This window comes from Cloeon dipterum, chromosome 1 (assembly GCF_949628265.1).
Source record: "Cloeon dipterum chromosome 1, ieCloDipt1.1, whole genome shotgun sequence".
NCBI lineage: Eukaryota > Metazoa > Arthropoda > Insecta > Ephemeroptera > Baetidae > Cloeon > Cloeon dipterum.
In genome coordinates this window covers 18,624,204-18,652,035 of record NC_088786.1, presented here as the reverse complement: position 1 = coordinate 18,652,035, position 27,832 = coordinate 18,624,204, and the positions used below count along the sequence as shown (strand labels likewise).

Below are 27,832 nucleotides of genomic sequence, written 5' to 3'. Positions count from 1 at the left end.
TCTAATTGTAAGCGATACAAAAGCTGCATGCGAGATTGCGATTGTTACATGGTGGGTTTCAAAATAACAATGAAAAACTAGGGGCCGTCCAAAAAATCGCATGTAACATTAATTTGAAATAAATTATCGGAAAAGTAAAATTAGTAAATTAAATTGTTGAAAAAAAGTTAAATTTCCTTTCAGAAAATACGTCATGCCACAGCATTTTCTATTTCATTTCTTACTCATTTTTTTATTTCCCTTCTGCAGTATCCAATCTGCAAGGTAAGAAAACATTTTATAAAGATATCATCGCCATGCATTATTATATTAGGGCTCATTGTCAGTGCGGCGTGAGATGACATTTTGGCTGTCAATCATTTTTGCAGCAATGCTAGTGTCCGCATTCCATCCTTCACGGTCATGGCTTAAAGACTGGTTTATCACTTTTATTACATATTTCATTAATTTGATTTCAAACTGTGTACGACGAAGAATAGAGAAATAAAGTACACTGACGTCATAACATTAAAGTCTTCAATTTCTTTTCAAGTGTTTCAGCATAAGTCAAAATTATTATTGACAATAAAAAATATTTTATCCTGAAGCGCACACTCACTTTTCCCATTGCGCGATTTTAGCCAAAATCAAATCATACAAGAATTCCGCTGCAGATGGCAGCATCAGCGACGCAAAAGAAAGAAGCTGTGCGCTGATTGGTCGTCTTGTTTACCGCCGACCAATTAGCGGCTTTGCTTGCCACAAGCGGGAGAGAAAACGCTGAAAACGGCTAGGCGCCGGGTTAGTCCGTCCGTTAAAAACTTATGTGTTTGTTTACTTGCTGAAGTTTGATGGACCTTTAAATTATTAATTTTACTAAAAAACCATGGAGTCGCCAGGTGACAAAGCCGTAATTGCCGTGCGGAGTAGACCTTTGTTCGCTCAAGAAATCGCCAGGAATTGTGCTAGTGTGCTGAATTTTCCAGACGAAGACAAAAATGTAAGTGGTTGTTTGAATGATTTTAAAGGTTTACATTTTTACGTGTCCTACCCTTGTATAAATTAAAATTTAATAATACATTATTTTATTAGTAATATGATACGTACACTTAAAATTTAAATGTTTTTACTGTTTTTTCAGATCGTAATATTGGGAAAACATGGATTTGAATTCGACAAAATATTTTGCGGATCCGCGCAAGAAGAAGTGTTCGAAATCGTGCGGCCAATCCTCAAACAAGTGTGGGCCGGCTACTCAGCCACTGTTATGGCCTATGGCCAGACAGGCGCAGGAAAGACTTATACTATGGGCACAGGACGTGGAAAATTCAGCTTGGTAAATAAAACTATTAATATTAAAGACATAGATATAAAACTTGAATCATATTAATTGAAATTATTTAGGATGGTGAGGGTGTCGTGCCAAGGACTGTACGTGAGCTATTCGTGCTGAACGCAGAGCAGGGTGCAGAAATTTTTGTTTCCTTCATGGAAGTGTACAATGAAGGTGTTTATGACTTGCTGTCTGCTTTCCCTACTAGGAAAATTCAAGCCAGAGGTAGTTCTAGAATTCGTGCCAACTTTCGTTTTTAAATTTAATCTGGTATTTGAAGCCTTCAGAGATCTGGGGCTACACGAAGTCCACGTTGAGTCCGTGGAGGATGCGTTAAAGAGGCTTGAAGAGGGGATCGAAGCGCGTCGAGTGAGTGAAACTCAGGGCAATGAGAAGTCCTCCAGATCGCACGCAATCTTCAGCATTCATATTCACAAATTCAGCAAGTGAGATCTCTAAAAACTGTTACTGTCGCAGGCATGATTTTAATGCGGGTTTTTGCTTTAGAGAGGATGAGACAGAAACTAGATCACTAGTTCACTTGGTTGACCTGGCCGGTTCTGAGGCTGTCGGCAAAGCAGGAAACCAAGGGTCCCTGAAGTTGGAGGGCATCAGCATCAACCAGGGCCTGCTGGCGCTGAGCAACTGCATCCGAGCCGTGATTCAGAAGAGCCAGCACATTCCTGTACGGAACACCGCCCTCACCAACGTTCTGCAAGGTACTTTCTTTGCTTTTGAATGTATAATAATTCCAGAACGAGATGAAGACAAGTTTAATTAACCTTTTGTGTCTCACCTAGACGCGCTCAAGGGCAAGTGCATGCTGGCATTGATTGCGTGCGTTTCGCCGTCAAGCAAAGATGAGACGGAGACAATACAGACACTGCGCTTTGCCCAGGCGTTCCACAAGATCAAGTCGAAGCCGCACATCCAGAAAATCGTAGCTCAGCATCAGCACGCCAAGAATCACAACAAAAGGACTCTAGGCCTTGTAACGCCCAAAGGTCTGAGAAAGCCTTTCGCCTCTATTGGAAACAACTTTGCTCTCCAGTAAGAATACTCAGTCAGCAACCCTTTACTAGCAAAGCTAATGACTTTACTATTCAGATTTCCCAACGTTACGTCGAATTATCAATTTGTTACAAGACGCGCCACCGTTGTTTCTCCCACGGAATTTGAACATTCCTCGTGCTCCAGTACCAGTAGAGGAAATGTGTCTCCCGTGTCAAACATGTCTTCGGCCAGCATATTTTCACATTTCTCGGAACACGAACTCAATGAATATATGTCGAACATAATTGTGTATGTTTCTTATGAATAATTTGATCTTTGTAAAAAATTATAGTGGGTTTTTCTAGCGAGAAAATAGCAGCACTTAAAAAGGAGACGGAAGCTCTCGTAGACAAGAGGATTGAAGATGCGTTGAAAAATATTGGACCACAGCCTGCTATATCAGCAGAAAATGATTCGGCCAACCTAGATTCAACAGTTGTTACCGTCAGGTGAGAGTTTTGTTTTTGATAAATTTACTGTTTTTTGCTCACGGAAGTTATACCCTATTAAATAATTATTCCGGGAAAAATTTAATGGGCAAAGAAGTTTATTTTTTTACGAGGTCTGCATATTATGCCTTCCAGTTTTTTTACAGCTGATTTTATTATTTTAGCAAAACAAGAAATGACAGTTTTTCTAGATGATAGATTTGTGCAATTTTTCCAAATATCTAAAATGCATGACAAATGACTGAAAGTCAAAAGTTCAGAGGGTAGAAAATCTTTACAAACTAATCAAAATATATTTTTTCCATTTTATACACGAAAATTAAGCCATTATAGAATGTAATATGATTTTTTGTACACATCTCAAATAGAGTTTTAGCATATTTTTTCCGGGCAGTCTTTTAAATTATCTGACCCTTTTAATCCAACCCTGTTTTTTTTTTTAATCACACCCCATCAAAAAATATCCTTTTCTAATTGAAATTTTGTATAATTTCTTACTTTAGCAATGAAGCTTTTGGTGGGAGCTCCACTCCAAAAAGAAACAAAATGAGCAACAGCTGCCAAACATCTCCTCAAGAAGATGTGGATGCGAACAAAAGCACAGTGTTTGTCACAGATTTGGTGCCAATCACTCCATACGTCGACCACAAAGCCATCTGTCACAGCCCCACTCCTGAGAAGAGAGAGGAGCCGCCAAGAAAGTTGCGTCGGTCAGTGCGACTAAGCTGCATGGAACTGCCCGTATTCCTTCGCAGCCAGTCTTTAGAACAAGAGAGCCACGTGGACAGGCGAAAACTGCGGAGGTCACTCAGACTGAGCTGCATGGATCTTCCAGACTTCCTCAGAACCAAGGATGGGGAGGATTCTAAGCTGAGACGCTCCTCCAGACGAAGTTGCGCGCCAAAATTGGAAGATTTTGCCGCTGACGAGGTGCCTGCCAAGAGAGCAAGGTACTCAGTGGGTGGAATGTCAGGATTGAGACGTCCCAGGAGATCCACTCGGCTGAGCACTCTCAATATACCGGCATCAGAAGTTCCAGCACCGACTGAGCTCCAACAGGAGAGCAAAAAGAGAAAGTCCGTTGGGCCGGATATTTTGGAAGAAATTTTGTTCCACGAAAGTCCATCTGCTGGCTCGGTGCAGGAGAAGCACAACAGAAGGATGCTGGAGCTTTTGAACACAGAAACAACCAAAGTGCTGCAGCAGCTGCCAACTGTAGGACCAAAAACCGGCTACGTCATTTACAGTTATAGGTATTTTTTTAATTTTTACTTAAAAGTAGATTGGTAGGGTTTTTTTAATTAGAAAATAAAATAACTAAATATTAATATAAGGTCAGAAAATTTCACATTTTTGGACTAAAAATACCCTAAAATGCATGTTTTAAATTACGCTGGCTATGCCCCGACCCTATTATTGAGGGAAGAAAATTAATTGCTAGAAAGAGTACAAAAATTTGGTAAATGATGGTTTGGCGAGAAAAAATTAGCTACGTCATGGTCGTTATTTTTTGGATGGTTAAAAAGTTCTTCAATTTCAAAAGGGGTCTATTTTAGAAGTGTGTAAAGTGGTTTTTGGGTAAACATACTATCAACCCTCTTAAATTGTGGCTAGAATTTGATTAATTATTTTCACCAGGCAATTTCATGGAAACTACACCAGCTTCGATGACCTGAAAAACATACCTGGGCTTTCTGCAAACTTCCTCAAGCGTTTCCTGAAAGCCAATAATATCAAGGTAGGTCTCGCTGACTCATAAGTTTTTTCGAAAACTTTTGTACAATTTGTATAAAATACCTTATGTATAAAATCGTACAAATTCGGTTTAAAACTTAAGAGTGAATGATATTCATTCACTAAAGTAATATTAAAAGTGTGACACTTTTTTTAAGTGAAACCCAGTTTTATTCTTAAAAACCTATTCCAATTGAGAGCAATAAAATCACTACACATTTGCAAATGAAACCCTAGTTTCGTTCCACTCTAACACATAATAATATACTCCGAATAACAAAATTTTAATATCAATCATTAATTTAATAAAATCATATACATTTTTTAAATATTTTCCTTTGATGGACAAATATTAAAAATTGAGGCATTTATCGGAGTTTCAAAAATTACTTATCAATCGATTAGTCTCATCTAGGATTGTCTGCATCTCAAATTTCGTCTCTATATTTGAATAAAATTGCCCTTTTTAATATACATACCATCCTCATAAGACACCATACTAAAGTTCGCCTTTGTAACTTGAAAATGGTGATAGAATATTTTATATGGCCATTTTCTTCTAATTTCATGAAAGTAGTTAAAAAGGCAAACAAATGTGGAACGAACCCAGGATGCCCTTGTTAGATGTTTCACCTATTGCACTAGTGTGTCGAGGACACTCTCGTCCTCAACTTGGTTGGGCAGGGTGATTCTGAGTCGAGCGTCCGCCGCAGTGGCCCTTTTGATGGCGAGCCTGGCGTTGTCATTGCCGGCCCAGCAGCGGCGAGCCACGCCGTTGTTGACGTCGAACGTGAGCAACAGCCTAGCCCTCTCGGCAGCCGCGTCGCTGCCGTCCAGCAGCAAGCCGAAGCCACCGTTGATGACCTCGCCCCAGCCCACCCCTCCGCCGTGATGCAGCGCGACCCATGTGGCTCCACGAAACGAGTCGCCGACGAAGTTGTGCACCGACATGTCGGCCGTCGCGCTCGAGCCGTCGTAAATGTTGGAGGTCTCTCGGTAAGGGCTGTCCGTGCCGCTCACGTCGTGGTGGTCCCTGCTGATCACCACCTCCCCCTGAGGAAAAACGTTAGTAAGCACGTTAAAAATGAATTTATAAATATTCCTTAGATGCAGCGGGACTATTATATTTTGCTGGGTCGGTCAGGGAAAAAATTTAACCATTGGTTATTTAAGTGTGGCGGGTACCTGCAGACCCCAAGGCTTGTGTTTTGGCTGCAATTTTGCAAAAAATGTGAAAAAAACGGTCCGTGAATTATTTTGTACCCTTACGTTGGATTTCAATGTTGAAATTCACCCCTTGCAATTAAGTCCGTTTTCCATTTAAAAAATTTCACACACATCATTCCCATCTAGTAAAAATTTATATTCACACCTTTAATTTTCCTTCCTTGATGGCTTGATTAAAAGCACAAGCGATGTCGGCGCGTCCCTTGGCGTCAGCGTACAAAATCCTCGCCTGGGAGCCGACGACCAATGCGTGCTTCTCGGCCTCCCTAATCCACTTAAGGTTGTCCCTCAGTTGGGCAGCAACAGGTTCGTCCTGTTCACTTTCCAGCGCGGCTTCCATCACGCGTTTGGCAATCGCGTCTGTCGCACGCAGGTCATCGGGGTCTCCCGAGCAGCAAACCCAGCGGAATGGCCCGAAACCAAGGGAAAAAACGTCGCTGACGTAATTTCATCAATCAATTTGAAAATTTTCAAAATTTGGAATTACCCCATGATGTGCTGAACGTAGGACGGATATCTGAATCCATCAGGTCCATCGACCGGAGCACCAGCTCGACTCGCCTCCAGCAGAAACGCATTACCGTAGTCCCAGAAATTTAAATTGGCTTTTTCGGCTAGGTAGTTGATCGCTGTCACTTGGCGCCGCAAAGATTCCTCCACTAAACCTTTAAAATTTGCCGGGTCCTCGACCAAAAGCTGCAAATTAAATGATTTATAAATGATTGCTATTTTTCTCAGGTTAAGTTTGCCTTCTTTGATTCTGATTGAGGCATTTGAACTGGCCAGTATCCGCCCCCATAGGGGTCATGCAGAGAGGTCTGATCCGAGCCTAGTTCCGCGAGAATCTCTCCAGTTTGCTGATGCACCTCGGCCAGCTTTTCCCAAAGGGAAACTACGTTTCCCAAGTAGCCAATACTGACAGCCTTCTTTTTCGCTTTTGCGGTGCGGATTTTCTCAATCAGCCTGTCCAAGTCGTCTTCAATCTCCGTTAGCCAACCCTGAAACGCAATATGAATAATTTCAAAAAACACAATTATGAGAAATAGATTAACATGTGGTATTTTTAAACAGGCCATTGGAAAGTATTTTTCTCAAATTTGCTACTTTTTCTAGATATAAGTTTTAATTTTTCGTTGATGGGAAAGATTAACTTATGTAAGTCTCTTAAACCTTTCAATAGAAATTAATTTAACTGCACCTGCAGTGCAGCTTTTGGAATTAATTCTTTTTAAATAATATTGGTTTCTAAAAATTAAGGGAAATTTATCAGTTTTTGGAATATGTTTAGTTAACCTTTAAAATTTTACACAGACAAATAAGAGACTAAGAATTAATGGAAAATTTTAATTTTTCATGGAATGTCAAAAGTCAACATTTTTCTCATCAAATATTGCCATTTATCCAAATTCCATCCAAGTTGAACAAAAAACTGCATTTTAAAATCGATATTCTTAATTTTAAGTCTTTCTTCAAAGTCCCGTAAATTGTTAAAATCGTTTAATGGCAAAATGTTAATCCAATTAATTCATAACATTAACATATAAAATCCTGCACCAATTCAATAATTTCACCAAACACTAAATCATCGAGACCATTGTCAGAAGTGCTTATTGATATATTATTTGCAAGCGATTATTTTAAATATGAAAACCTGAGCGTGTCGTTTCTTAAGAGCATTCTCATCCAGCTCAGCGACGACCCCGACGCAGCCAGCGATGACTGCCGCCTTGGCTTGAGCGCCGCTCATGCCCCCAAGTCCGGAAGTTATATAGACGACGCCGGCCAGGCTCTCGCGGCCGAGGTACTTGCGTCCGGCGTTGACCACGGTGATGGTGGTGCCATGGACGATGCCCTGAGGCCCGATGTAGCAGAAGCTACCGGCCGTCATTTGGCCGTACTGGCTGACGCCCAGCGCGAACAGATTGTCGTACTGGCCGCGGCAATGGCCCTGCGACGGAATCACCAGTCCGTTGGTGATCACCGCCCTTGGACTCAGAGGGCCCCGGCTCGGGAAAAGGCCCATCGGGTGCCCAGAGTACAGCGACAGCGTCTGCTCATCGTCCATCTGGCAGAGGTAGCTGCACAAGATGCGGAACTGCGCCCAGTTCGACAGGACCTGCACCACATCACTTTTATTCACATTTATGCAGGTGACGATAACTTAAGTGACAAAATATTGTTCGAATTCATTAAAACACAGAAATGGTATCATTCATTCATCTCATTGATCTTGGTAAAAATAATTACAAATAGGTTGGATAAAATTGGAAACGTTCTCACAATAAAATTAGAACAGTCGATAGACAATTTTATTGAACGCCAATGGCGTGCTACCTATATATTTATCATTTCATTTTAAAGAAACGAGTATTTTTCCGTATATTCATTCTCCTTTTACCTGGCCATTTCCACCGTAAGTCACAAGTTCCTCAGGGTATTGCGCGATTTGAGGGTCTAAATTGTTCATCATCATGAGCATCATCGCGGCGCCGGCCTTGCTGCGAGCCGGGTACTCAGATATTGGGTAAGCTCTGAAATCCAGCACTCAAGCGGGTCGCCTTTTTTGAATATTGCAATACGAAAAATTTACCTCATCGGAATCGACGGACGGAACCGGTACATGTAAATGTGCCCGTAGGATTTGAGTTCTTCGTTGAACTCGTGAGCCAGCTTGGCGTGCAATCGAGACGGAAAATAGCGGAGGGCATTTCGTAGGGCCAGCTGGAAAACATCATTTTTTTATTATCTTTCTAAAGTAACAAAACCTATAACTGTGTCTATGTGGCATTTTATGATCAATTTTTTATTGGATTTTTGTCGAGCCTTTTTTGATTAAGCGGAGCAAAGCATTCCTAAAAAGCAATAACACGAGTGTTCAGTGATAACCTTTATTAGTTTCCTGTACCTCGTCTATACAGAGAAACTAAGTTAAGAACCCAAAAAATATAACAAAATTAAACTCAACGACTTGAAAAACAGATTTAACTTAACCAGAGACTGATGTAAACGAATTTTTGTGAATTAAAGAAAACTAATAGACTGTTGATTTGTGCCGAATTTTTCGAGACTGAAACTATGATTAATGAGAACTGGCAAGGACCAGATTTTTCTGATTTGTTGACAAATTTTTTCAAGATTTGCTTGTCACGGCTATCACTTTGTTTTCTGTAATGATATAATTAACTTTTCATTATGAACCTAATTATGATTGAAGATGTAGTTTCTGTGGCGAGACACGTGAAAAATATCATTTTCAAAAGTGTACGGCAAGAAAATTGACTTTGAGACAAATATGAAAGTATATAAAAATTGACGGATTGTAGATTTAATAGTGTTGCACGCACGTCTGCGTTTAATAAAATCACTATTAAAATTAATGAAACTCATTCAATTTAGATAAAAAAATTCATTCATTTTTGAGTACATTCATTTAGAGTAAATAAATTGATTCAAGCAGGTACCGTTTCTCATCTTCTGAGATGAAACAAAGTTCAATGAATAAAATTATTCTTAACCTTTTTCTGCTGCAAAGTGAGGGTGTGTTTCCTGTTAGGAGCATGGGGCAGGTTAGGGTCTCTGGGACGGAAGGGCGGCAGTGGATCGAGGGGCAAGCCCTTGCTCAACTCTTCCAGGGTGGCCATCTCTTCACTTCTCTATCGTCGCGCAGAGTTTATTGTCGTTCTAGCCAGGAGACGCTCTCTGTCAGCACTGACTCTCGACCTGAGTGCCCCTTTAGCTTTTATCGACTTTTTTATTGCATCCCCACCTGAAGACCTTGAAGCATAGTGATGCGCCTTAATGTGCGTATACGACTTTTTTTATTTTATCACATAAATTATGCAGTCAGATGAGCTGAGAAGCCGTTTGAGTCGCACTATATGGCTGAAAAATAAAAGGTTACAACCGATGGGACTTTATTTTCCTTATTTTCTATATAAACACGTGAAAAACACCGGAAAATTACTAATATATGGTATATATTTTCTATTGATATAAAATTTATAAAAACTTGGCAGAATTTCCGCATTTTCGAATAATGTGAAACCGATAAAATGGAATTTGAAATTTAATTCAAATAAACAATGTTGAAAATGTTAGTAGAGTTAAAATTTTGCATCATGCATCATGAGAGTTGTAATAATTTAACAGTTTCGAATCGTTTGAACGGTACAGCTATTGAAAATGCTGTAGTTTTAGGATCTCCATATTATTCTTTGCCATTAAAAATTTCCAAAATATAAAAATAACAAACATAAAAATTATATAATAGAGAAATTAATAAGGTTTTCCGTTTACCCCTTAGCTTTAAACTTATTTATGTATGCTCATTAATATTATACACTTGTCTTTAAAATAATTGTCATTAATGGTTGATAAAAATCTTCACACCATCATATCCGCATTTTTCTGTGTTTCTCTTTCACGTGAGCGTGAGGAGCGAGGTGAACGTGGTTTTGGCGCTGTTTGTCGGCAAACAAGTCACACAGCAACAGCAGCACTGCAGCAGCGCCACTAGCAGGGACACGGCACTCGATAGCAACAGCTGATTTAGTGTTTTGGTTTTTGGTGGCAGCGGTGGAAGCTTTCTTCTCACGTAGGCAAGATTAAACATTCCATCGCTGGATTCTCGATTTCGGACGACCCTGCTCTTCGTCTGATCGGACATAATGATGAACGACCAGTTCAGGAAGGTGGAGCCGTACTCGCCCAAGTCGTCGCCGAGGGGCTCCCGGTCCCCCGTCGTGTCCAGGCAGGACTCGACGGGCACCCTTAAAACAACTATTTCGCTCGGCAAAAACCCATCCATCGTCCACAGTGGCCCTTTCTACTTGATGAAGGAACCACCTGGTGCGAAAATATTTTATTTACTTCCTTGAAAGCTTGAAATTTGATAATAAACGAAAGCTTTACCAAAATATGATATCAGTTCTCGCCAACCTTCAACCTAACTTGTATTTTATGTACTTAAAAAAATCCCACGACCTTTTTGATGAGAGGTTATATGCATAAATTAAAAAAGCAGGATAAACTTAATTTACTGCAGAGCTGAAATGCTTAAAATTTTCTAGTTATATGGAAAGAAATTGGACTTTGTATAATTTTTATTATGGTGCTTGAGATTTGCAGTGTTTGCATTTTTGTAATGTTGAATCTTTAGAATTTCATTGATTCCTCTGCACCAAAAGGTGCAGTCTGGCATTACTGTTGTTTAAATTTCTAGTTTCTGGCCTATTTGGCAATTCTCAAATTCTTGTTTTTGTTTCAGGAGAGAGTGAAATAACTGGAGCAACCAACTTAATGTCACATTATGGATTAGAACACTCATATGTTAGGTTTAGTGTGAAAAAACTGAAGGAAACTCTCTCCAGTTTCCTGCCGACCCTGCCTGGGATGATCGACACTCCTGGCAGCGCTGACAATAGGTAAATTTTAAAATTTTAACCGGGTGAATGATATTTAATGAATGTTCTTTCAGTTCTCTTAGGTCATTAATTGAAAAACCACCAATCGGTGGCAAGGAACTTCTTCCCCTCTCTAGTGTACAATTAGCTGGATTTAGACTTCATGCAGGACCGGTAAGATTTTTTTTTAACTATCAGGGCTGCTCTTTTTTGTCAAAAGAGTCGCTGATTATATTTTAGTCTTAGGGGCAAAATTTATAAAAAAATCACAAGTTAAATATTTTTATTTAAAATAATTAAAAGAAATCAATGCTTTTCTGAAAACAAATTGTGATTATTAGCTGGAATTTTCAATCAACTGACCAACCAGCGAATATTTGGAAGGTCTAAAACATTTATTACTCATTTGTTAAGTAAATAATTTGTAACCTGCAGTTTCACTTTTTATTTGTTACTTAAAAGAGAGTTAAGTATAAATTCAGATTATCGAAATTTCAAGGATTGAACAATTAAGACAATTATTCTGGAAAACTCTGTGGGAAGAAACAAAACAGTGGTTCAAATTGTATCTAACCAAACTTTTGCTTTTTTGTTCAAGCATAAATGAGAATTAATTGTTAAGTCTAAGAAGTTAAAACTGGTCTTAAAAATTTTCCGCACTTTTTTCAATATTTATTAAAAAATTAAAAAACAATGTCAAGGTTTTAATATATTTTCAGATTTAAAGATTTTTTTGGAGTTATTATAATTTATTTATGTTCTTTTAGCTTAAAGACCACTTTGTGAGTTCCCTAAAAATGCGGAAAGCTTTGATCAGGTTTACTTTCAGTCCGTTTTAAGCTTGAACTTGTTGAATTATTTAGTTTTTTGTTTTTGGTTAAAAGGGAATTTATTAAAAAAGCTGGCAAAAACCAGACAGATGCGAAATAAGTTCCTAATTCTAGCCTCATTAAGAGGCCAAAGTCTCTCTTCCCTGTAGAACGGAATATAATAGAAGTCTTGTAGCTTCATTGAATTAAACTTTCAATTTATTTTTCTTTCAGTTACCTGAACAATACCGGTCGATGTACCAAGCGCCCCAGAAGAAGCACAAGAGTAAACACAAAAAGCACAAGCACAAGGCAGGAGACACTCCGAGCCAGGAGCCAAGCCTTGCCGAGACCGCGCAGGAAACGCACGAGAAGAAGCACAAGAAGCAGAAGAGACATGACGAGGACAAGGAACGCAAGAAGAGGAAAAAGGAGAAGAAGCGCAAGAAGCAGAAACACAGTCCTGAACATCCAGGTGGAGTTCCCATGCCTCAGATGCACTCTTCTGTCTAGCCAAAGAACTTTGTTTTTGACTTCTAGAAAGCGGAAAATGACTGTTCTGCGCTCGCTAACTGTATGTCAATTGGGGAAAAGACCAATTTGTAACGATTCCAACTTGTATTATATATTTATGGCCGAATTACATAGAAACTATGATGAGAAAAGTGATATTTTATTCTTCAACCTGTTGATTTTTTAACCCATAGAAATAGATTTAAATATGCTAGTTAATCGCAAGACTTAATTGAAATTGCGAATATGAGATTTTCTTAAGGGGTGTGAGCGGCCAATCATGTGTGGAAGGGGTCGCGTGAAGGATAGAACAGGTTTGAGTCGCCCCTTTCTCTAACGGCGACTTGCATTCGCGCCATCTGCTCCTTTTAAAACGTTTCAGTCTATCTCAGGGAAAACATAACGTAATACAAGAAAACGAACAAAATTTGCTTGTGTGTTTGCTTCTTAAACAAGGTGAGAATGCCGACTTTTAAGTTTGAAATTTAAATGCACTATAATCCAACACAAAATAGAAAAAAAATTAAAACTGCAAGGGCAAATTTTCATACCTTTCTTAAATTATCAGAAAATTTTGAATTAAAAATATCGATGATCTCAGAGAAAATGGTGAAACGCAGTTACAAAATTCCCATTTACAAAATTCCCATTAAAGCTAGCTTCTAAATTTATTTTAAGCCAATACGCTTGAAGAAATGTCTAGTAAAAAATACTTCTATTAGTGTATGAAAGTATCACTGCCTAAATTTCAATTATTCTTTATTTTTTATCAATTGATTGTATATTTTCGCGTTATTATTTAATTACGATTTTTTTCAGATTATGGTAGTGCAAAGAAATCAGTTACCATGGCCATCGAATTCGGAAGTCCAGCAGCATTCGCAGCAGCAAATTAGGGAATTTTCTTTGCCCACTTATCATCAGAATCAAAGTTACCACATTTTGCAGCCGCCGAGACAAAATATTCAACAGCAGCCTCCACAGCTAGTTGAATGGGCAAGACCTGATTGAATGTTAAAATTTCGTCCAGTTAAATTTATTTCATTTTAGAAAAATACATTTAACATGCGCAAGGAGAACCTGAAAAATATGCCCATCGGCAGACTGCATAAAAGCAATGCGTCAAGCTCGGTGAGCAAGGAGTCGGTGGCTGTCGCTCAATCGCTTAATTTACTGAGGCAAAACATCCAGAGCTGTGTTAATCGAGAATTGGATCTCGTCATCAAACGCTATATTGATGTGAATTTTTCTTAAATCGAATGTACGCTACACACAGTTTGTTCCTTATTATAAATTTCAGAAATTCTTCGAACCTGCCTTAGCCAATTTAACAGCCAATTTGGGGAATCAGGCAGTGTCTGATGAACACGTGAAACGAGTGTGCCGGGCGATTTTGGAGGAAGCAAAGCAGATGTACATGCCAAATAAGACAGAATCTAACGGACGGCAAAACGCAAATTTTGAAAAAGCCAGAAACAGTCAAAATGTAAAAAACTTATTTTTTATGTGAAAGTTATATATTGGTTCTAATTTTTAGGCCTCAAACTTTGGCGATAATAAGGATTACGAAACCCAGCCGGAAGCCAGCAAAACTATTTGTAAGAAAAAGGTCAAAAGCGGAGCGCAAAGGTTGGCCAAGCCGGACAATATACGCCGAGAAGCGCCTAAGTGGGATCCAGAAAGAATAAACAAGGAATCGCTCTTTGTCATGGGATCGAGGTTTGTAATATATTTGCTCATTAGATCACAATTTCCTCAAATATTGTCAAGGGCAAACAAGGCAATGGGCTTTGGACCTACACGAGGCCGGCTGTACATCAAACACCCAGAGCTGTTCAGGTACTCCGGGGACCAGGAAGACAAGGACTGGCTGATCAGACACAGCCTGATGCCACCAACAGGGCAGAAGGCTTATATAATGATCGTCAGCGACATCACGGAACTAGCCCAGTCTGATGATTACAGGTCGTGTAATTTTTTTATTATACTTAAAAGTTACTGAGATTATCTTCAGCATTTTTTTTAATCGAATTTTTTAAACGTTTTTCAATCAACCTGAAGTATAAACTGATAATTGAATTTCCATTTTTAAGATTTTAAATAGCAAATCAAAGCTCAAGATAAAATGTAAAAATTTTAACAAGATAGCACATATTCGATCAGTATTAAAACAATTTTTAAAACTGATTCTAAAAAAATTTTCTCATTCCACCAAGATATTTATTTTCCTAATTAACATTTGAAAATTATATGATATATTGGTCTTGTCTCTAAAATAGCCTTGTAGGTAAAATTGGAATTTAGCTCCCTTGTATCTGAAAATATTGAGGCTAAAATATATTTGTTAAAATTGTAAAAAACCAAAAATTGTAAGTCAAGAAGCAAATAACTATGATTAATATAACAAGGTTATAAAATAAATCTTCCCACAGAGAATCGCAAACCCTGATGCTTCACGAGCTGAAAGGATTTGAAGCTCCCGACTTTATGCTGCAGAAAATAAAAAATTTCATGCAGCACATGCGAACCGACCTTCCTGGTGGACACAGAAGATACAAAAGGTCGATCGCTGGACCCAGTGAACCACCAGAACCAGAGCAACCAATTCAGCCGAGCACCAGTTACCAATTAAATAACTATCCTCCCAACATGGTACTTATTTTTACACATAATTTTGATAAATATCCCAAACATTTTCATGTTTAGGTGGCTGAAAAGAATAACTATTTCAATGGAAGCACCATAGCGCCAATTTACCAAACGATGAATACAGTTGACACCTCGTATTTTTCTCAACTCCAAACACTAGGTAATTTGATATTAAAATTTGAAAAAAGTACTGATTAATAACAGTAGAAAATTTAGACGGAAATGCTCAGCAGCATCAAGAACCTATGCAATTCTACTCGATGCCAGTCAACAATGCCACAGCTGTTCAGTACACCAATTATTCTGTGTGGAACAATGATAACGTTGGAAATCCAACAACTAATTGTGGAAACACTCTTCAATAGAGATTCTTGGTTTAAATGAAGGTTTATTTAACAATAAAGATTTTGTAAAACATACTCACTATAGACTTGAAATAAACGAAAAAATTAAAGTATCTAATTGTTTCCCATCGTTTTGACCTCACATGTCCTCCAGCTGGAAAAAAGATAATGTTTCAAACCATGTGGCATGGTATCAAAAAAATCTTACCAATGAATCAATGTCCATTTTCTGCGACTCCTGGTCCTTGGGTGGTTCGGCCAAGAATCTGACCGCTTCATCCCTTTTCATCACCGCCTGGGGGTTTTCCTCGACTGTGATTGGCCCAAGATTTTCTTAATCCATCCACACGATTAAATAATGAAAACATATGAAATAGCTTTAATACCATCCATGATCAAGAGCCAGAGACCAAGTTTATTTCGTTCTGACAACTCGTTTCGGAACTGAGGCAGCCACTCATTATAAGGCAGCGGGTTGTCTTTCGCGCACGCCTGCCGCATCACCCTGACGGCAGTCAAAGGCTTGTGCAGGTTGTTCTGCGCCCTCACAGCGAGCTGCAATATGATTGTTTGGCACTGCTGACAAACTGAAATGAGAGGCAAGTAATGGCTGCACTAAACTTCGTTTCATTTTTAACTCACTGTCAATCAAAGGCACTCCTTGCTGCACAAGAGCTAGGAAATCTTCAGCTGGGGTAACAGATCCAATTTGCACTATTTTCACGTGTCCTGGTTGAGCAGCTTCAGATTGTGCGACATTGTTTACATCGTCTTGAGAGCCTTGGTACTCTAGTATGTCATCCTCACTAAAATTGAAGGAAGTGTCAAACGAGAGTGACATAACTTAAAAAAAACCAACGAAGAAAATTCAATATTTTTTCAAATTTTAAAAAAACGTGATAGAATTCCTCGAGAGCATATTTTTCAATAAACCTTCCTTGTCTGAAATGCATTTAACAAAGAGTCAAAGGCATGAAATCACAATTGATTGCGACTTCGGACATTGAAAGTTTTAAAAAGACAGGGTTGCAAAACAGTAACAAGTTTTTGAAAAATAACTGTACACTGTTTAAGTTAATTAAACATATTAAATAATATTTGCACTTAAATTTATATATATTTATTTACCAAAGACAGCTTATTTTTATCTTTTACTATTAAAAAACGGTAAAAAAATGGTGAAAATACGGATAGTGATATTGAAACTCAACCCAGACAGGGAAAGTTGGGATAAACAAATGAAAAAAATTCAATTACTATATCGTGATTTGTTACATTATTAAACTTCCCAGTAAGTTAAAAGTTTGTTACCTTTGCATGGTTTTTGTGCTAGCCTTGGGAGTCCTAGGAAACTTGAATTTAGCAGAGCTGGCGCGGACTGGTGCGATGTTGAACACGTCTTTCAGCCTCTCTTCCATTTCCCCAGCTTTTTTCACGATCACCTCGGGGGGCTCCAAAAGCGACACAATGAATTTTGAGGGAGGATCCACTGGACTGTCAGGTGAACGGTGCTTTTGGATCACCAGTTCGTTTGCGTAGATTTTGATAGGGTTTGGTGTGCTCCGCGCTTGGAACGCTTCATTTCCATCTCTATTGTAAATTAAACGGTTGCAAATTAATGGATTGAATTAGAATAGAAAATTAATTTAAAAGCAAAATCAATTTAAATTTCCAATGGATTCAATTGTTCGTTATTATAAATTGAATTAAAATTAGGAAAGTCCCGAAACACTAAATTTTAAAATTATCATCTCTTAAGATTGGAGCTCATGATTTTCTTTAACAACTTCGCGTAAGTGGGATTTTTTCTGGTACAATCAAGTACTGCTTTCGAAATGTATGTATTGTTTCTGTTTTTACCAAATTTTTGAGTGATTTCAGAAGTCTGAATACTAAAAAATACGTATTTACCAAGTCAAAGAGCTGTCTTTCTTAATTCGTTCTGCCATTTAAATTTTGTAGAATTTTTGTAAGAAATTATTTAATTTCTTTTATTTGGGAAATTTACAAAGTTATTCTGAATATATGATTTTGAAAATAAATCAAGTCAAAAACTTACGAAGCCGCATCCATAAGGTTCATATTTTGAACCAGATCTCTGACTGCCTGGAGTTGCTCTTCAGAAACCTGTGGCTTGCTCCTAGGGAATTTGTAACTGGTGACGTCATTTGCGAAAGGCAGCTCGACGCAAATAAGTCTCTAAAGAGCATCAAATTGAAACTGGCAGCGTTAAGAGAGAAGAATAAAACAAACCTCGTCGTCAGGCAAGATCCTGGGCATCAATGCCGCCAGAGTCAGCTTTCCATTGTTCATGACGACTCTTCTGACGACCGCAACACGTCCCATTTGATGCATGGTGTGAACCAGTGCCTTGAACGCCACAATCGAAGCCTGGGCTCAGATCAAAACTTATTATCTAACTGCGGATGGAAGATTCTATTTGGTATACCTGGTCATTCTGCACGGGGAAAACGTTGACTGTGGTGTTGCCAATGTGCATTATAGGAGGAATGTCTCTTTTCTTACAGAAACCCAAAATTTTCAGGCAAGGCAGCCCTGACTTGTACTCCATAGCGGATTTGTCCTCTTCAGAAAAGGGGATGATAGAGGTGCCAAACTTAAAACCCTTTATCACCTCCTCCTCCTCTACGATCTTCCGCTTCCCACCCTTGGCCGAGTACGCTCTGTCAAAGCCGGTTTTCTTTGTAATGTCCGCGCTGTTGAGCACTTTGAATTCCAGTCTGGGCTCTTCGCAAACCTTAAAAACCATATCTGAAGGAATCTGTGCTGATCACTCACATATTGGCCCCTGGGCCTTTATTTACAAATGAGATGATAAAAAATGGCCGTTTTTCCGTGGCATGAACAATATGTGATACTTGGCAAACGCTTTAAAAGAGCAGTTGCCAGGCAAAATCATTATGGGTATTTCATGTATGTTTCTGGGCACTTCATATTTAATGTAGCTATTTTTTGGGCAAAACAAGGCGCGTGCTTTTAACTTGTTGGATACAACACAATTCCTCTAATTTTGCAAAAACTAAAGCGTCAAAACCTAAGGGTTTTTAATTACCTCGTTGAAGTATTGCACTTTGATCTTGAAGTCCGTTCCAAGCTCAAGCAATATCTTTGAATTCCTTGGGGAAACCTTTTTGCTGGTGGTACTGCTCAGGTTCAACAGAGCTTCGTCATGGCACCAATACACTCCATTTACCTTTTAGGTTGAAAAAATTAATTGAAGAGTTCACAAGGAGAGAATTACATATTTGAAGATGATAGAAAGCGCTGTGTCTGCATTAAAAGAGTCCGGATATTGGGCAAAATAATCCAGATTTTCCTCTCCCTCGAGTTCTTCTAACTCAGGCTTTTTGGTTGGACCTCTGAAAAATTTGTTAAAAATCAAAATGCAGATTTTCTGCAGTGCTTACATGACAAATAACGAGCAATCCAATCCTTTGATCTTCTTCAGGTGCTTGGTGATCGATTTTGTTTCTGCATTTCTGTACTCTCCAACAAGACTTGAAAGGAGGATAATTTTCAGGCTCTCATATGGAGCAGAACTGTGAAATTTCTATCAATTAACTGTTTCAAATTAAAATATCCCAATTTACGGCTTAGCCTTGCTTGACTTGCTGGTTGACTGCTGCTCTGATGAAACCTGATCTTTTAGGATGCTAAGAGCGACACAAAGCGCGCCCAAAAATTCCTGCTCAATGTCTGTGGGAGCTGTCGCATCCACAGCGTCCATGATTTTGATTTTGTCGGTGTCAAAGTCACATTGAAAGTGGATGTTGGGGAATGTGTCCATGTCCCCAGGATGTTCAGTCTCGGTGGTTGCATACTTGAGCAAAGCCACTTGGTCCTTAGGCTCAAACAACACCTGATTTGAAATAAATTATATAATTTAATCAGGCTAGAATTAAACATTCAACACGATCAGTAATGGAATATAATGTAGTTAAAAAATTAATGAAAAACATTGCTTGATTCATTTTATTAAATCGATCATCTCGTTGCATTTTTTATTAATATTATTTTAACAACTGGCCGCATATATTTTTGGTAATTTCTCATTCCAAACAGAGATCGATTTATTATTCTCCGCAATACTTTCCAATCTCGTTTTTTTCTCCATTATTGTCTCATTTTTAAAGCAAACTAAAGAAAATCTCTGCTAATTAATTGAATTTTTACGAGACAAATTACTAGATTTTTTACCTTATTAGAAATTATCTTGTTAATGCACTTCTTCTGCAAATCAAAATAGGACTGTCCATCAGGAGCAACTGCGTTTGACTTGTGTCCAATGTCCCAAACGATAAAGACAAGGTTTGGCTGCGAAAAGAAAATATCCAACACCATTAGAAAATCATTTGCAGAAGCTGTCAAAGCAAAACAACGATAGGGCAAATAATTAATCATCTTGTCAGATGTGAATTGCGCAAAAAAATCAAAACACTACCTTTTTGCGACTCATTGTCAATTACTCCGAGATTGGCACTGGTCTTTTAAATTGAAGAAGTTTGCCTTGTATCAATATTTAATTAATTCCTATTTCAAAATCGCTCTCCAGATATAAATAATGCCGTGAAAGCTCGAAAAGATAAGGACTCGCGGAACTCGACAGATGATTACTTCAAGAGATGACAGCCGGGTCAGCCGGCAAAATCTCAAAAGTTACCAAACTCCTGTAGCAGATGGCGGGGCATTCGTAGCGCATACGAATTAATGCGGGAAAGGGATGTGCGTCGTCTGTTTACCATTAGCATCAGGGCCGCACGATAATAAATAATATGAATTATTAATTGCAGATAAATAATTCATGAAGAGATCGATCATTAAATTCTTTCTAAATTGATCATGGTGGTTTATCGCTATTAAATCGTCTAAATTTCTACAAAATTTAATGTTGCCATAGAAACAGAAGGAAACACAAAAATTGCCATGCGATGAGCGAAATGAGTTTTGAAGTCAAAATTCATTATGAAATTAATTGGAACCTCAATTTATTCAATGCTAAAGCCGAGATAATGAGGCGCAGTAAAGTCGTGCACGCGCAACGCAACGCGCACAGAGAGTGATTATATTTGTCGGCAGAGCGGCTGGTAATGTGTTCATCAAAAAATGCGAAAATCCGGCTGCGCGGCGCCCACTTCCGAGCCCAGACCCACCGCAACGCGGCGCAAGGCGCGGCGGGCGCTTCCACCCCCGCACCCGGAAAGCGCGGAGCCGGCTTCCGCGATCCTCTACCTCCTCGCCGGCCCGAGCTGGCGCCCTTTATCTGGGGGATGCATCTTGCCATTCCCACCCCGTGCGCCCAGCCACCCTCCCGGCCGCTTGGCACGGCGTGGACGTGGTGGCCCCTCCGCGCGCCGGTGTATCGATCGGTGCGCACCGACGTCACCGCGTGACGTCAGCGTGTGCGCGAGGGGAGCGCACGGATTGCACCCAATCACGGAGGCCGGCACGGACGTCCATCAGGGAAGCGCGCGCAACTTTGAACGCGGGGCTCCGCCTCGTTGCCCCTTCGCCTGGAACTCTGCAACCCGGCACCCATCCTTCCGAATTTCCCTTTCCATCACTCTCTTGGTCTTACTCCCCTACGACGGTGCTCGCTCGCCGCCCGCCCGCCCGCCGCTCTCCTCGACTCCTCGAGTAGCACACCGGAGCAAGTCGGCTCGACTCAGTCCGTCAGTCCTGTGTTGGTACTGTGCCCAGCAGCACGACCGCCAAACTAGCCGTAGTCGTCGGGCTCCATAGATAGATAGTTGAGTTGTCGGTCTCTCGTTGTCGTTTTCGGCCGCCGCGCACCGCTTTGCCGAAAACACGTGCTTCACGCGCCGTTTTTTACTCGTAGTGGGTAGTTCCGAGTGGTCAGCACCAACGTCGTCGTCCAGCATCCCGCACCGGCCGGCACGCTCCTCCGACCCAAGTCTCAGCAGCAGTCGCCACCGCAGCCGCCGCCGCTGACTCGTCCGTCACAGTCTCACCAGCACCAACACACTCACACACACTCCGCAGTACACGAACCTCCGGCGCGCGCTTCGTCCGACCAAGACACCGCTCGCTCGCTCCACCGCCAGACCGTCTCTGCTCTCGCTCTGTCCGTCGACCAGTTGGCTTCAAAGTTTTCCATAATTGCTACACCAGAGGAACTTTTTTACTTGTTAGTGATGGAGGCACAATCTCAAGATAGTGTCGCTGCGGGCTCCCCTGCCGAAGTCCCCAACGACCCAGGGTAAGTTTTATTTTTTCTTCCCTTTCGTCCCGCCGAGTGCACTTGTCCGTCTGCTCGAGAGCTTTCCTTTCGTTTGCCGAGCCGGTGCGCGCTGTGTGTTGCACAACTGGTTGCGGTGTTCCCCTCGACTCAGCTGAGCTTAATTTGCCCTAATGCTGAATGGGGAGCAGCGCGCTCCGCGCTCGCCGGCTCGCCAAAGTGCGCGCTCAAATACATACACGCTCGTCGGCCTCTCGACCCGCGGCCGCACGAAATAAAATTCTCCGTCAGTATTTCGTTTCAGATTGAAACTTCTTCATACCGCGGTCCTGCAACTCTAAATTTGCACATTTTTGCATCTAAAGTGTATATTTTGTGACGAAAACAAGTCACCAGTGGTTTTTTCTATCTAGCATCGCTTTTTAGCTAGGTGTCCCTAAAAATGTTACGAGTAATATAAAAATCCAATTCTTTACCAATCCTGAGACGATTTGTGGTTCAATTGCTTAACGAAATGAATCGAGTGCTGGGTTATTCATGATTTTCTGAAGAGACGAGACTTTACCAGTTTATTTAATCGAATCTCCTGATACCCCAAAACAACCTGAGAAAATATAAAATTTAAAGTGTTTAAAAATTTTATAAAAGGTATATTAGTTTTTTAATAAAAATTTTAGAATTTTATATTTTAAAAATTAACTAATAATCAAAAATTAAAAATTTATTAAAATAAAATATATCTTAAATAATTTTTTGTAAGAAACTAACTAAAAAATTAAAAACTATTTTTGGCAATTTTTTGTTAGTAAGCTAAACAAAATTATTTTTGTAATTCTAATTCAATAGTATTAGAAATTTCTTCAAAGAATCAAGAAATAGTAAAAATTTTGAAATAACATATCGGCTCATCCGACCCGTATAGGACTACAAAATTTTGGGGTGATTGAACGAAAATCACCAAAAAATTAATAAATTAATAAAATAAATGTAATGAAAATCCCCACAGACACCAACTATAATTAACCAATGGAGCTGAATAAAAATTGGTAATTTTCTTTTAATTCATGAAAGTCAATGAATGACGCAACAAATTTGCTTTAAAATTCGAGAGGTTCCTTGGTAATTACCGGAAATGACGCGATTTGAAGTAATATCCACAACCCACGAGTGTGTATTAGCGAAATTCATGATTAATTTAACCTCCTCCAAATATTTGTTTTGCCACAAAGTTCACGGTTGCCACCGCGTGTTGAATTATTTCAGCACGTTTTCATCAATAAGTCTCATTAAAATTTCACGCGAACGATAGCATGCGGCCGGCGTGCCAGCTTCGGCGGAGAGTTGGTAATGTGTTTAATGAGTTGTGCACCTGCTCTTAATGAGAGAGGCGCGTAGCAGAAAATAGAATGAAGCGTCCGAAATAAGAGCATCTTGCCTATACCTATCGGGTCAGAAATAAAAGCTGCCTGCTCAATGTAAATACACACACTGCTCTCGTGGATAGGAAGCGGAAGGCGAAGGCGAGTCGCCGGCTCCTCGCTGAGAAACAGAAAGAGCGCCAGTGCAAAATAATACGTACACGCTGTGTGTGTGTTGTGTGTGTGAGAACTTTTTTGTTTTGTGTACAGTTATGTGTGGTGTTATTGTAAGTGGACGGAATCGTGGTGTGCTTTTTGGTGAGGCAGCCAGTCGTCTTTCCTCTCACTCGGCGCTCGTTTCCACGCCGCGCGCGCTTGTGCGAAAATTACGGCCCAAACTGTGTGTCCTATATACTTAAAAGCCAACTCGCACGCCCGCTCGCTGACGATCGTATCATTCTGGTTAAACTTGATGAAAAAATATATTGGCAACTAAGTTGGAACAAACAATCTAAAAGAGTAAGGAAAATTTAATTTAGTTTTTATTTTCTGCAAAATCCCGTGAAATTTAAATGAAGCTCAGGGGAATTTGTTAAATTTAAATTTTGATTTTGACCTTTTTTCCTGGTTGGTATATCTAATTTGGGACCATCCATAACTAATAATTTTAATGTCTTTATGCGGCTGGTTGTCTGATTATATTTTAGTCTTTTGAGTATTCAACTAAATTTAATTATTTTAAATTTATGTGAAATTAACTTATTAAATGTTAAATTTGACCATTTTAAATTAAACATTATTTTTTCTACATTTTAAATATTGTTAAAACAATTTTAATTATTTGGAAAAATTGCTAGTAAACTGTTTCAAAAACTACATGTCCGATTTCAAGTTTCAAGACTATTTTAAAAACCCTTAAGCTTGATTACTTCATCCAGATAAAATACCTTCGAGAAATTTAGGGCTATTTTGCCAGACGGAAAAGCCAATATTTTACACGGCGTGCTCAGCGTGATTTAAGTTTTTACAGGAGCTCGTACTCACTTAATTCCGTATATCCACGCGGGAAGCAAGGAATCAATTCTGGATTTTGAATTATTTATTGCGCGAAAGCAGCTCGCTGCTGGCGTTTTCAGCAGTTTTTTTCTCTCTCTCGGCGCACTGCTCTGCATGCGATTTCACGTGATGATAAAACGCCGGTTTTTAAATGTATGCATGTTCCGCGAGTCGTGTGTATGTGCTGGCTGGCTGCCTGCCTCTGTGAATGTGTGCAGAAATACACAGTTTTCCATTGCAAAAAGCCGAGCCGCTGCTGCTGCTGGTGTATTTGTTATTGACTTTGAAAAATATGAACGCCGCCGCAACTATTCTGCCACACAACTTTGCTCGGCCGCTATAGAAAACGCTGCTCTGTGGTGGGTCTAAAGCAAAAGTAAACATAATTTGCATTTAACATTACGCTTACTTGGGAGGGTGGACTTTGCTGTTGAAATTGGTTTCTTGCCCAAAGAGCAAATTACGAGTTTTTTTTACCACAGTGAACCCAGTCAACTAAAACTGACGAATCTCTTTTGACAACGAGGATGAAGCCTGGTTTTAATTTTATTGAACATGGAAACAACCTCGAGTGGTCGCATTTTTCAAATATTAAAATTTTTTATCGCTAATTAATTGGAGTTATTTTATCCTACATGGGTTGTTAGCGTCACGTCCAGCATTAAAAAGACAAATACACCCAATTTTAGAGGTAATATTTTGAATGAAAGTACAATTTTGCTCTTTTTTCACTTTTCCCCTGCCGCGGTATTTAAAGCTCAAGGATTTAATGAATGAATCCATTCATTGAGCGCTGATGCCACAAAATAAACCAGCAAGAAGTTAAGTTAATTTGTTGGATTTGTTCAAGTTCTTTCTGCGTTTGGCGAAACATTAAATAATTGCAAACTCACAATCAGTACACTTGATCAAAAATACTTTTCAAGCACACAAGTCTTACACATTACAATCTCCGTTTTAATTTAAAGAGGATTGATACTGCAAAACTCCGGAAAATCTTTGTTGCCTATTCCGAAACTAATCTAGCTCTACAGATTAATCTCAAGCAAAAATTGTCTGTAAATTATTTAGAAAAGTGGCTGCAAATTTAGCATGCTTATTTTATTTCCCAACAAAGAGATTCCTAAAAAAAGGAAAAGAATCATAGGTCGTTGGATACATCTCGACGAGAGGAATCGAAATCGGCCAAGAAAATATGGTTAAGTGATGTAAATTTTGGAGGAAATTTGCAAAATATGAATTTTAAGCTTACCAAGGTCCTTTTTTGACTATTGCACATTTTAAAACAAATTATTACAACTGACAATTTGACTAACAAATCTATTAATTCTTGCCGTGTGTTAATCCACTTTAAGCACTCTCGTACGAAAGAGAAGCAAGTTGATCCATAAAAAGTTGCTAATTGAGCGGTTAGAGAAAAACGGTGGGCAATTCCGAACAGAATTTGCTTGTGAGTATTTTTGCGAATGTCATTGCGTCGAATGGTCTAGTTTGTGGCTTGCCTGAAGTTGCGAGCGCGCGCAGCGATAAGCCATAAATTAGGAGAGGTAATAAATTGGCTGCGACGTAATATACAAAATAAAGACGAGAGGGTGGGCAAAAGCAGGAGGCTCGAAACTTGACAAATTGCTTGCGCGTTAACACCCAGCGGCAGACAAGTTGCGGGGGTATAAATTAGCCGGCGGAGCAATTTCGAGGATTGTAATTTGCGCGCACGCAGAATGGAAAGGTGCAGCCGGAGCGGACCGGAACGGGGAACAACAGAACGCACATGCCCGGCCGCTGAATAATGCATGGAAAATGAATTTGTGTGTACAGCACACGGGCTCTAAAAATAATAACACTCGGGAGTGATATCACGCGCGCCGTTCCTTGCCTGCACATGCTTCTCTGCTAAAATTACACTTTATTTTGGTTGGAGAGCGAGCGCCCGTGCCGTCTTCCTTGCTTCTTGCACACACACACACACACAACTTAAAAATGAAGGCTCACCGCCGGCAGCGCGCGGCCCCTGCTGCCTTCATTTTCCCATCTCTCTCTCTCACGGCTTGGCTCGAAAATGAATTGCAGCCGACGAGACGCTCGCTTATTCAAATTTAGATGAGAGACCGACCGACTTGCATGATTACTCGCCAACCCGCCGCAAAAATCTGCTTGTTTACACTCGAGCGCTGCGAACTTCCTTGCATCAGTTCCGTATATGAAATGAGTCTCGTGTGTTATTTGCCGAAATAGGGCTAGCCCCATATTTGAATATCAATCAGTGGTTTATTTATTATTCTCCTGCGAGCAGCCAAGTAGCAATTCATTCAAATTGGCTCCGACCATTTTCTATACTTATGTTTTGTAGAAATATTTTATTGGCCTGTTAGAGATGATTGGCTGGCGAGCAATTTGTCTGTTTCGCTCTTTTCCAAGATTTATTTCGCGCAGTGATTCGCAACAGGATTTGACCCATAAGGAGCAACACGGTAAATAGAAAATCCTTCCTAGGAAAGCTACAGGATTAATTGATGTACTCGTGCTATTTTGCGTTTCTGTTTATTTTATTTAGATCGAGCCTTTGAATATGTTTTGCGGAGTGGAGATCAAACGATTCCCGATTGAGGCGCATAAAAGTGCACCAGTGAAAGAAGCAGCCTGCACGCAGCTTGTCGAATTTTCCCATTGCTGTTAAAAGTATTAAACTCATAATTAACATTACGATTTTTATTTTCCCCCAATATGGCCACACAGTCATGGTCTTAAATTTGGAATATTCGAGCAAGCAGACAATAAAATTTAATACGACACAAATTTAATCGAGTGCTGGGCTGTAAATCCATTGCAAGAATAATGCATCGGGTGATAAAACGAAATAGGCTAGCTGACATTATTGTTTCGCCCGGCGACGGAGGGAGAAAAGAGAAAGAGCGAATAAAAAGGGTGCGCCGCGGAGAGAGAGCGAGAGAGAGCGAGAGAGAGAGAGAGAGAGAGAGAGAGAGAGTAAATCACAAACGCATCACTGCCGGCTGGATGAAAACATAATATCAACTTCACTGGGTCGCTGCCGCCGCTATATTTGGGATTTAAGTCAAAGATTTATTCGAGTGTGTTGGTTTATATAATAGGGGCTTATCGCTCATATGGAGTGGCTGCTGTTGGCTGCTCTCCGGCCGGCTCGCTCAATCCGCCGGCACCCCATACCCACCCCTGCCATGGCTGTTGGCAACCATCCACTCGGCGGATAAATTTCTCAGGGTCAGGTACATATACAGACACAACGACGAGTGGCTCTTTTGTTAATTGCGGTGCCCACCACATTCCCCGCGTATTTAATCAAATTGCTGTGAGTGATGGCCGCTACCTTTGTCTACGCTAATTAATCTCATCCTGTTGCAACAACTTGCAACCCCGACTCCTTTATCGTTGCCAAACTTTAGGAAAAGGACTGCTTTGTATTTCATTTATTTCAAATAATGAACATATATTTTTGTCTCCTATGTGATGTTTTAACAAACTAAATCTAAATTAATTTGTTAATAAGAATGTAGATAAGAGACCTAATCAAAAACCCAAATTGCAAAAGATTAACGCAGTTTGTGTTCGTTTCATCTGGGAGCTTGGGACGTTAAAATTTTAGGCAACTGGTTATGTAAGCAAATGGCCAGATGGCGATAATACACAATTGTAAACAAAAATCACATGGCATCATTGAGGGGAGCACAGC

At 39.8% G+C, this 27,832-nt stretch overlaps 6 protein-coding genes across 15 annotated transcripts in view; 4 read left to right on the top strand and 2 right to left on the bottom strand.

The window, feature by feature from the left end:
• The first annotated feature begins 759 nt into the window (after positions 1-759).
• On the top strand, positions 760-4,705 carry LOC135934715 (kinesin-like protein KIF11-B). Its single transcript, XM_065476661.1, has 10 exons — positions 760-979; positions 1,121-1,315; positions 1,384-1,537; positions 1,593-1,758; positions 1,820-2,031; positions 2,113-2,362; positions 2,420-2,614; positions 2,671-2,814; positions 3,318-4,067; positions 4,453-4,705. Exons 1-10 carry the CDS (start codon positions 866-868, stop codon positions 4,571-4,573), a joined length of 2,301 nt encoding a protein of 766 aa, XP_065332733.1. The 5' UTR covers positions 760-865; the 3' UTR covers positions 4,574-4,705.
• Positions 3,714-9,460, bottom strand: LOC135934717 (urocanate hydratase-like). Its single transcript, XM_065476665.1, has 9 exons — positions 9,291-9,460; positions 8,366-8,496; positions 8,174-8,306; positions 7,427-7,891; positions 6,525-6,773; positions 6,263-6,471; positions 5,921-6,212; positions 5,182-5,601; positions 3,714-4,531 (listed from the first exon to the last, which is right to left on the bottom strand). The coding sequence occupies exons 1-8, from the start codon at positions 9,414-9,416 to the stop codon at positions 5,182-5,184; spliced, it is 2,025 nt and encodes a 674-aa protein (XP_065332737.1). The 5' UTR covers positions 9,417-9,460; the 3' UTR covers positions 3,714-4,531.
• Positions 9,461-10,305: 845 nt separating this feature from the next.
• MED19 (mediator complex subunit 19) lies at positions 10,306-12,651 on the top strand. The gene is made up of 4 exons (XM_065486059.1): positions 10,306-10,623; positions 11,042-11,198; positions 11,252-11,351; positions 12,221-12,651. The coding sequence occupies exons 1-4, from the start codon at positions 10,443-10,445 to the stop codon at positions 12,497-12,499; spliced, it is 717 nt and encodes a 238-aa protein (XP_065342131.1). The 5' UTR covers positions 10,306-10,442; the 3' UTR covers positions 12,500-12,651.
• A 168-nt stretch (positions 12,652-12,819) lies between these two features.
• On the top strand, positions 12,820-15,597 carry LOC135940867 (deoxynucleotidyltransferase terminal-interacting protein 1). 2 transcript variants are annotated; one of them, XM_065485973.1, is made up of 8 exons: positions 12,824-12,955; positions 13,319-13,738; positions 13,800-13,985; positions 14,037-14,218; positions 14,270-14,464; positions 14,932-15,151; positions 15,206-15,308; positions 15,365-15,597. In XM_065485973.1, the coding sequence occupies exons 2-8, from the start codon at positions 13,565-13,567 to the stop codon at positions 15,511-15,513; spliced, it is 1,209 nt and encodes a 402-aa protein (XP_065342045.1). In that variant the 5' UTR covers positions 12,824-12,955; positions 13,319-13,564; the 3' UTR covers positions 15,514-15,597. The 2 variants fall into 2 exon arrangements, with proteins under 2 accessions (XP_065342039.1, XP_065342045.1); XM_065485967.1 differs by having other exon boundaries at positions 12,820-12,955; positions 14,037-14,464.
• Positions 15,517-20,147, bottom strand: LOC135940860 (X-ray repair cross-complementing protein 5-like). The gene is made up of 14 exons (XM_065485953.1): positions 19,955-20,147; positions 19,711-19,827; positions 19,104-19,372; positions 18,921-19,052; positions 18,755-18,872; positions 18,566-18,706; positions 17,942-18,250; positions 17,746-17,883; positions 17,552-17,691; positions 16,804-17,082; positions 16,135-16,298; positions 15,879-16,079; positions 15,701-15,825; positions 15,517-15,646 (listed from the first exon to the last, which is right to left on the bottom strand). The coding sequence occupies exons 1-14, from the start codon at positions 19,967-19,969 to the stop codon at positions 15,632-15,634; spliced, it is 2,163 nt and encodes a 720-aa protein (XP_065342025.1). The 5' UTR covers positions 19,970-20,147; the 3' UTR covers positions 15,517-15,631.
• Positions 20,148-21,130: 983 nt separating this feature from the next.
• Rbp6 (RNA-binding protein 6) overlaps positions 21,131-27,832 on the top strand; it is a 292,546-nt gene continuing 285,844 nt past the window's right edge. For 4 of the 9 annotated variants that reach the window (XR_010574926.1, XM_065485994.1, XM_065486006.1 and 1 more), the window contains exon 1: positions 21,131-21,730. Coding sequence is in view for 8 of the 9 variants with exons in the window: in XM_065485994.1 (XP_065342066.1) it covers positions 21,666-21,730 (65 nt within the window). In the remaining variant the exon portion in view is untranslated. The remainder of the gene's footprint in view (positions 21,731-27,832) is intronic. The other 5 variants (XM_065486023.1, XM_065486032.1, XM_065486015.1 and 2 more) reach the window with 3 other exon arrangements.